General features: G+C 41.5%; 1 gene segment (V, D, J or C); it reads left to right on the top strand.

Annotated features, from left to right (window-relative positions):
• The first annotated feature begins 1,238 nt into the window (after positions 1–1,238).
• On the top strand, positions 1,239–9,303 carry LOC111818085. The segment is given in 2 exon segments: positions 1,239–1,452; positions 8,981–9,303. Coding segments are annotated over 2 exon segments (537 nt in total).
• Positions 9,304–9,709: the final 406 nt, after the last annotated feature.

Below are 9,709 nucleotides of genomic sequence, written 5' to 3'. Positions count from 1 at the left end.
CTATTCCGGAAAAACACTCCTGATTCTAACATTGAAATCCTCAACCCACAGTTCCATAAAGAACCCTAAAAAGAAATCTTGTGGAAAAAATGAATGCGGTGAGCTTACAATCCACAGGTGAGACATTTCTATACTGGCACAGGTAGATTATCAGAGAATGTATGCACAGTTGTGGACTTGATACTTGTGAAAGACAGCAATTGCAAACTTTTTATTCTTCGATGCTTCCTTCACTTTATCAAATACTAAAGCAAAAAAAAAAAAAATGCTCTAAAGAGCACAAGACAAACACAAAACAGTTTATGTGAGAGAAGCTTGAAATTGTTCATTAGTTTAAATGGACAGAATATAAAAATATTTTCATAGGACAATCATTTATTAACAAAGAAACAGGATTTTATGTCACTTTCATGTATGCTAAACATATCAAAACACTCCTAGGGCTGAGAATCAATGTTAATCATAGAGTGTATTGTATCACAAAAACTGAATTCAGATTATACTTAGGTGAATGGTATAGATGTGATGCAATTTCTGATCTCCAAACTTTGGGCAGATGTGTGTATTGTGACCAGCAGGGACACTGTGGAAGAACTGCACTGTGGTCCAGCACAGTATTATGGAAAGGACTGGTCACACAAAGGGCCTGACCAGAGCGCTGGATCCAGTTTTCACTGCCAGACTAAGCTGCTGTGCTATTCGTGGCCTTGCAGACCACTCTGGGCAAGGGTTTGGTCTTTTCTCAGCAGATGCTTCCTGCAGGACTTGCACAGAGAAAACAAATTTCCTTCTTCTCAGTTTTCAATGTGAGTTGAGCTCCAGCACCAGGCCTCTTGGAGGGGCTGGGCAGAGAAAATTGAAACACATTTGCATGAATTGCTCTTCCCACAGGGGCCAGGCAAGAAAAGGAGGCCTGGCACAGCTGAAGCCACTGTTGGGATCAGGGGGCTGCTTCCACCATGACCTGGACTCTTCTCCTCCTCTTGTTCCTCTCTCACTGCTCAGGTAAGAACAGGCCTTGCAGACAGGGGGCAATTTCACAACCTCATTAGATGTCCTCTGCTGTGATTCTACCCCAACTATAGAAGTCACTGGTCCCTGCTACACCATGGTCTGTATTTGCAGTTTCCCTGTCTCAGGCAGTGCTGACTCAGGAACCCTCCCTGTCTGCATCTCCTGGAGCATCTGCCAGACTTCCTTGCACCTTGAGAAGTGGCATCAGTGTTGGTGGTAAACGGATGGTCTGGTTCCAGCAGAAGCTAGGGAGCCCTCCCAGGTTTCTACTACACTACTACTCTGACTCAGATAAATACCAGGGTTCTGACATCCCCAGCCGCTTCTCTGGCTCCAAAGATTCCTCAGCCAATGCAGGAGTTTTGCATATTTCTGGGCTGCAGCCTGAGGATGAAGCCGACTACTACTGTGCCATCTGGCACAACAATGCTTCTCACAGTGACACCCATGCAAAGAGAAGTGGCACAAAAACCCCAGCATGCCCTGAGACATAGACTATGATACCTTTGAAATGTATCAATTCCTTCTATCTGCACTAACTATATTTGGAATTAGATGCAGTGGAACACCATGCCACTATTTGGTATTTTTTGCAAATACCAAAAATTATTGATAGACTCTCAGTAAAAGGAAATAACCTGTGGTGGCCTCTAAATTTTGTTTTATGCTACAGTGATTTTTAAAACAAAGTAAAAGGATATGGCAGTAGCATTTACTTCTTTAAAAAAAATAAAGCCAATCTTTTCTGGCTCTTCATGTCGGAGTGCATGGAGCAGCCCAGCAGCAAGGAGCTCTTCTGAGCATGGAGTCTGCCCTAACATATACCATGACCATCCTGCTTATAAAGAGGATAAGAACATGATAAATTCCATTCATCATCTGTGCACAAGTAATTCCTTCTTCATCTGTGAAATGGGCCAACAAGGCTTAGGGAACCAGCCAAAGACTGAGTGTGAGCGTCCAAGTGTTCAGGAGCAGAGGAGCCATCAGCACAGTGCAAACAGAGGAAGTGAAGTGGTGCACACTGGTCCAAGGTGAAGCCCTTTGCTGCTGACCCGAATGACTTGTTTAGAAACCCCTTCATAGCCAGTGTTGTTTTAGAAGATGTCTACATCCCAGATGGGATAACAGCAAACACTTTTCCTTCAGTTCTGACAGTCACTTCAGATCAGACACAGTTCTGTCCTAAAGTCATAATCTTCACTATGCCACACATTACAAGGGAAAGATTAAGATAGAGGTTGAGAGAGACCTGAAAGTACATGACACTTTCAACAGATGGAATGCACATCTCAAGTGACTCGTGTCTAATAAAAATTGACTGAATCGAGGTAAAGTGCTTGGCTAGCACCCACAAGGTCCAGTGTCTCATCCCCAGTGTTGAAGAAGAAACAGAAACAACTTATTAACAGTAATCTTGAACTTGAGTGTGAGACTAACTCGAGTTTATTTTTGTTGGAGGGAAGTAAACCATCCTCACTCAGAGTACGTTTCCTTCAACTTCCAGCCTGGGCAGTATCTTCAACTACTAAGATAAAGAATGAGTGAGACCCATTCGTGAACTCTACCTCTTACTGAAGAATGTGACTGGGTTTTCTGGCCTAAATCTCACTGCAGATCCCTAAAGCAGGCATTATTCTACACATATCTTATCACTTCTTTATCCTTAGCTGCTCAGAGTTGACTTTTATCCTCTTTAGTTCATGCAAAGAGGAACTAAAGTTCATTTGTTGCTTTGTAACTTCTTATCACCATGCACCACGCCCGCCTCAACCCTGAACTCCAGAGCCAATGTGTATTTGAATATATACTTATAATTGGTAATATTCTGTGCATATGTATTTTTATTTATATAAATTAATTCTAGGGGGCCTGGCCCTAGCTCAGTCCTTTAAGTGGCTGCTTCAACAAAGCTGTCAGCCTCAGGTTGCTGGAGTTCGAACCTCACAACTCTCCCGCTGGCCAAAAGTGCCCTGAAGGCATTCGAGGAACCAAAAAATAATTAATTAATTCATTCATTCATTCATTGTAAGGCACTTTCCCATTTTAATCTCTGGAATAAAAATTCATCTTGCAATCAATGATAGTTCATAGTTTTAAAAAAATTGACTGAATCCAAAATCTAAATCTAAATGCACTGAAAGGATGTATATGCCATTTGTCCTGAAAAAGTCTGGTGGACATTTAATAGACAAAACTAAAGAATAGAAATGTGATACCATCTCAGATCATTAACACCCGTGGACTGAATTTTTCACTCTTCAAATCCCTAGAAAAATGTTTCAAAGTCGTCCTGCCAAGCACTGGGAAAATGGCAAGTTGAATGAGGAGAGAGCATCCCCAGACACCACGACTGAAGTGCTCAGGTTCTGAAGTCCTGTGGTCCAGATTTTTAAACAACAGCCATAAGATACCGATGATAAAAAATGAGCAAATTTTAAGTGAAATAAATCAGACTCGCATCTGCAAACATCACATTGTCTTGCTAGTGCAAAACCCTGAAAGAGTAAATAAAATCCAAAAGCTATAGTAGATGCTAAGAAAGGCATAGATTCCCTTCAAAGAGAAGGAACAACTGTGATGAGGAAATGGACAAAAGAAAGAGGGAAGGGAATAAGATACATTTATGTAGGGATGGAAAATGGCTTGGAAAATTGTACTGCTGAATGTTGATGATCTTTTGAAAGGACTAGTTCTTACATTATTTTCTTCTCGTATTTAATTTCTTATAATATTTTTACCAAATTTGCATGCTTATATATGATTATCTAAACAACTGATTTGAAGTCAACATTATGTAATATAACAATCATTGTTGAAATCCTATTTTTAGTGAAGGTTTGTATTGTTTCTAATGTATTTTTAAGTATTTTTATGCTTTTCAAGATATAAAATATCAAACTCTGTGAACTTCAAGTAGGAAATATTTATCCTATAAAAATTTCAAAACAATGAAAGAGATAACTTGGAGAATCAGTTGAACTTCTCACTACTTCCTGTTCAACTATAATCTATTTTTATCTTTAAGATAGATGCAAGTTTTTTCATTTGTAACACTAATTTCTCTATGTCAACTCAAAAAAAATTTTGTTCTTTTGTTTTCCCCTTCCATGTAAGTCATAGTCTGTTTTGTCTATGACTTCTAGTCAGAGTTCCATTTTAGGCGATTTCCCAAGACTATGAAAGTGTCTCAACTGCTATTATTATTGAATCATTTTATCATGAAACAAACATTAAAAAATGAATTGAAAAGTCAGATACTACAGAAGAAGATACTTCACACAACTAGAGATTAAACTACAAGTAGTTATGAAAACACACTAGGGGGCACTCTGAGCCTTCTCAAGGATTAGCAAAGCCTAAACCAGACTCACAGAACTCACAGTTAATGACCTTGTTTGTGCTCTTTGAGTTAGAGGTTACAGCAGGTGCTTCCTCTCATGGGAAAAGGCAGAGCTCACAACACCCAGCCTCCCTGACAGCGGAGCAAGACCCTGAACTCCCAACCCTGCAACTGATGGTGCTGATGTTGTTGCTAAAAAAGAAAAATCATGTTTCTACAAGAAACAAAAAAAAATGGCAATAAGAATTAAGGGTCCAGGGCCGGGGAAATGGCTCATTGGAATAAGCGCTTCCCTGGAAAGGACAAGGGCCTGAGTTCAATCCCTGGTTCTGAAAAAAAAAAAAAAAAAAAAGAATTAAGGGTCCATAAAAGGATCATCCTCTTGGCAGCAACCACTGCAGCTGCACAGAAATACTTGGAAAGCCCATGTTATTGCCTACCGGTGTCTGCTCCTCCTTCCATCTCGCCTCACTCTCTGCCCACATTCGTGCAGATTTCACACATCTGCCTGGAGAGCAACTCTTCTGTCGGCCTTTCTCATCCCTGGTGTATGTTGATTTTTATTTTGGGGTCCGTTTCTTGGCCTATTGTGATCCTGAATCCTACAACAATCCTGTGTGTCAATCATTTTCATCTGTGGCTGCTGCTTTGCAGGAATCACTGTTGATCGTGTCCCATACTTGTTCCCGCAGAAGCAGGCCAAACATCCACAGAAATGGTTTCTGACACAGGCCCTAGGCAGTCCTAGTGACCTGTCAGCTCCTCAGGTTCCCTCTATGGCAATGTGGGCTTGACCCCTCTGCTGATCCAGACTCGGGATGCAGCTCAGTGCTATCCTTTGCTATACAGCAGTGCTGCACAACACAAGGAAAGCGGACAGGGAATTGACACATAAATCTAGGTCTGGCTCTGCCTGAGTACAAAGAGACCAGGTGCCTGGAGAGTGAACCATCTCACAGGATCCTGTTGACTGTCCATGAAGAGAAAGGTGTAGGAAAGTGTCTGGATTGGTTCTTCTTCATGTTTGAATCAGAAAGAGAAAGATATGCATGAATTGTTGCATAGGAAGAATTTTCTTCAGATACAGAATTCAGTTGCTTGACCCTACTAACATGAAATTGATTGTGGTTTAGATGGAAAGAGTGAAATCAACATATTTCCTGTATGTAGAAACATCTTTCGCAATGTTGTCTGTGTGATCTAATAGACAAGAAAAGCAACCAACCACCATTTAGGTGGGGATGCATTGGTTGCTCAGGTTCCATTTTAGTACAGAGTCATTGCATACCACTTTTGAAGTACTACAATCTATGAAAATTTGGAAAGAAACCACTTTTTCTAATGTTGTATGGTAAAAATGTCTCATTAGAAAAGTTACGATGAGATACCAATCTGGAATACTACATAATATGTTCTATTTAAAACATAGTGCCAGCTCACATAGGAGTAAAAGGAGTGGATATTAGAATATAGCAATTCATTTATTTATACATACTTCTTAAAAGTATTTTAAAGAGAAAAATGAAAAGTAAAAGCAAGAACAAAGACAAAAATAAAACAACAAAAAACAATAAAAATCATACACAATTTCAAGATAAGAATATGAAATTGATAGTGTTTGTTATGTTACTTACTGCTGTCATCAAATTTTTGGCTTAGATTGCCAGACCAGAGTAAAGAAATTAATACGTATGTTAGGAGTCTGCACAGCAGATGCTCTGAGACGATAGGGATGCAGAGAGAGAGAGCATCGTGTGAAAATGGGGGCACAGAGCAGGCTTGTTCTGTGTAGACCAAGGAGCACCAACATCTGTACACACCGAAGGCCCAGGAAGAGGGAAGGAAAGACTCTCCGGGATGAAGCACTAGGAACATAGCCCGCCTGTGGGTACTGGATGACTGGCCCCAGAACTGTGTGGGACGATGTATTTCTGTGGTTACTGCCCACCACGATTCTGATATTTTCTTATTGTAATCATAGGATAAGCCAAACACTCACTGTCATGATCACTTAATAACATGATTATTTTTCTTTTTGCAATATTAGAAGTAGGACGCAGGGTTATTCTACCACTGGCCCAGAGCTCAGTTCTTTGCATTTATTATTTTGAGACAGGGCCTCACTAAGTTACCCAAGTACTCCTCAAGCATTCAGTCTTTATCCTTCACCCTGCTCAGACGCTTCATTACAGTAAGTACCACCATGCTCCGCAGTATTGTGACATTGCTGCACTTTCATGGATTTCTTTAACATAATCCTCTAATATATCCATAATTACAATGACATTTCACTTCAATTTTAAAATTTTATGACCGATTATATAGAAAGTATTAAATGAAGAAATTTTCTGTTTTAGACTACACAACCATATACCTGCTTTAAGATTATTAACTCTTAAGTGTTATGCAAATTAACAATTATTTTTTTATTAATTTTTTATTATTATAATTTGTTAATACAGGTTCTTACCACACAGCTCAGACTCGTAGTGATCCTCCTGCCTCAGGTTCCCCAGCGCTGAGATCACTGGCATAATACACATGGTACCTGACATAAAACATGTAAAGTGTATATTCTAATCACTCTGTCGGGAATACATCCTGAGATTCTTTCTTTGCAGTTACTATCCCCCCTCATTCCTCTTTATGAACCTTTCTAATCCCTTCCTTTCCTGAATGTCCCAAGGGGGTGTCTTTGATTTTAACACGTATGACAATCTAAATTGCCAAATTGACCAGACTGGGAATATTCCCTGGCAGGCACGTATGCTGCCAAGCCATCTCCCTGGCGAATTCATTTTAGGAGTTATTTAAAAGCAGATTATCACCACACAGTTCCAGTCAGACAACACCAGCACTGGTGCACTCCCTATTATCCCAATCTCCTATCATAGGTCTTGGAGTTTAGAGGTATCACACTGAGGCAGAAGCACAACCTGAGATACAGCATAGACTAATCATGAAATAGATCCCTTCACTCGGCTAAAAGGTAAGTTGTAGCATCAGTCCAGTCACCATGGCATTTCCAGCATGGCCTAGAGGAGTCAAAGAGCCCTCAGTGAGGCAGAGATCAGGGTGTGGTGAGCCGGTGAGCAGGTCAGCGGGATCTGTCACCACAGAGCTGGGACACATGCACACAAAGTGCTATCAAATTCTCAGGAGAAGTCAAGCAGGTGTTTGATCAACGGGGTTTCCTGATGTCAGCTCCAGAAGTGGGAGACATGCAAGATGGCAGCCCTAGCTCCTGGCCACACTGGGCCTTCTCCTCCACAGGGGTCGCCCTCACCCTACAGAGTGAATACTTTTCTAACTTTTAATTGACCCACATTTGCTCTGCAGAGCAGATTTCTTTCCCTACCTTTAATAAATGTAAAACCTGGAGAAAAAAAAAAAAGAATGTTCCCTGGGGGCAGAGTAGTAAAGGCCACCTTTAGAGGAATCTGGGTGGGTCTAGGAGATGTGACCTGTGGACCAAACCTTGCTCCAGGCCCATCCTTTCTGGTGATCTCCGCTGTGCTCCCCTTCCAGCCACTGTGGAGTGAACAGCATTCCTCTCCTGTGCAGTGACAGTTCTGCCTTAAAGCAAGCTGCCCACGAGTTGGAAACTCTGAATCTTTGACTCAAAATAAAGCTCACCTTTATTTAACAAGCATTAGGTGTTATCTCCTAGTGATAGGAAACCTGACCACTATAGTAACCTTTCTGTTCATTTTCTTGAGTTATCCCTATTTCTAATGAATCCAGTGAACCACACAGTATTCTAATTTATCCTCCTAAATACTTACCTATATTATCATATGGGCCAAACTCTTCAGAAAACAAGGAGGAAGAAAAGATTAATAGCAGATGGGCTGGTATCAGGTGTAGCATGAGAGTAACGTTACTTTACAAACTCTGTTGAGATCTATTTTAACTGCTATTCCAAGTAGATGCTTCATAAGAGGCACACCTTGCTAGAGAAGTCTTGAAAGATTAGGCTGCTCCCAAAGACAAGGCTCAAGTAGAAAGCCAGTTCAAGACTAGGCAGGGTGCTGCCCTGAGCAGAGGCTTCACTCTGTCTGAGAGCACAGGCAGGAAGTAGCTAAGGTCATGGTCGGAGCAGGAGCCGTCAGTCTTCTGCTCACAGACAAAATGGACTTGAACCAGCCCATCGGGAAACACTGTATTCCTGCTTCTGTGGATCTGTGGGGATCTCAAATAGGAAAACACACACTTGCATCCTGGTCTTGACAGAGGATCCTTTGGGCCACCTGCTGAGTTCTCGCAGTGTCCCATAAATTTCAGTCCAAGCTCAATGTAGCTTCTGCCTCCCTCCCAGAAACAACACACAGGCAGTGGTAGTCAATAGGCCTAGGGTAAGAAAAACTAATTTGCATACAGAGAACTCTGTCTCCTCTTGGGACTGAGGGTGTATAAGAGAGTCCTGCAGTGCACATGCTTCAGCACATCTCTGTGTCTGCACCATGGCCTTGACCCCACTCGTCCTCCTTGTCATCCTTCACTGTAGAGGTCAGAACAGTATATCAATTCTTCATCTTATTGAATCTGTCTTTCAGACTCATTCTTATAGTATTCTCTTCTCATCTCCTTTCTCCGTGACATAATGCACTTCTGTATTTTCAGGGTCTCTGTCTCAGCTTGTGCTGACTCAGTCACCCTCTGCATCTGCCTCCCTCGGGGCCTCAGCCAAGCTCACCTGCTCCCTGAACAGCGAATACAAAACCTATGGCATTGCATGGTTCCAGCAGTACCCAGGGAAGGCTCCTCAGTATGTGATGTGGGTTAGGAGTGATGGTACCTTCAATAAGGGGAATGGAATTCCTGACCGCTTCTCGGGCTCCAGCTCTGGGACTGACCGCTACTTGACCATCTCCAACATCAGTCCTGCGGATGAAGCCGACTACATCTGTGGTTCAGATTACAGCATTGGTGGGTCATATGGTTAAGCACAGTGAAGCAGAAGAATGGGGAAGTGGGATAAAAACTATTTTCTCTATCTAATGCACCTACCACATAGCACTGAGAAATAATGTGTGATGTGTGTGATACCCAGAATATTCAACATTTCTGTATTCTGTAGTCTGCTCTTCCAAGAGCTATTAGGAGCTAGATTACTAGGTCAGGAAGCTGCAGTGATCATATATCTGTAGTGATGATGCAAACACTGCAACAAATCTTGTTTCCCTTGCTCAGTCTCCTACCTTGTCAGCATGGGAGGGCCCAGCACATTCTTCGCAAACAGGACTTCACTAAGTACATACTCACAAGTGCTGACATCAAAGTTCATTTGACTTTCTACCCCTATAAGCTGATTTCTCACAAATATAATTTTATAATTTCATCAACATTGAA

This window comes from Octodon degus, unplaced genomic scaffold (assembly GCF_000260255.1).
Source record: "Octodon degus isolate 3935 unplaced genomic scaffold, OctDeg1.0 scaffold00079, whole genome shotgun sequence".
In the NCBI taxonomy this organism is placed as follows: Eukaryota; Metazoa; Chordata; class Mammalia; order Rodentia; family Octodontidae; genus Octodon; species Octodon degus.
Note: the sequence above shows the minus strand (reverse complement) of the source record. Positions and strands in the feature narration are given on the sequence as shown.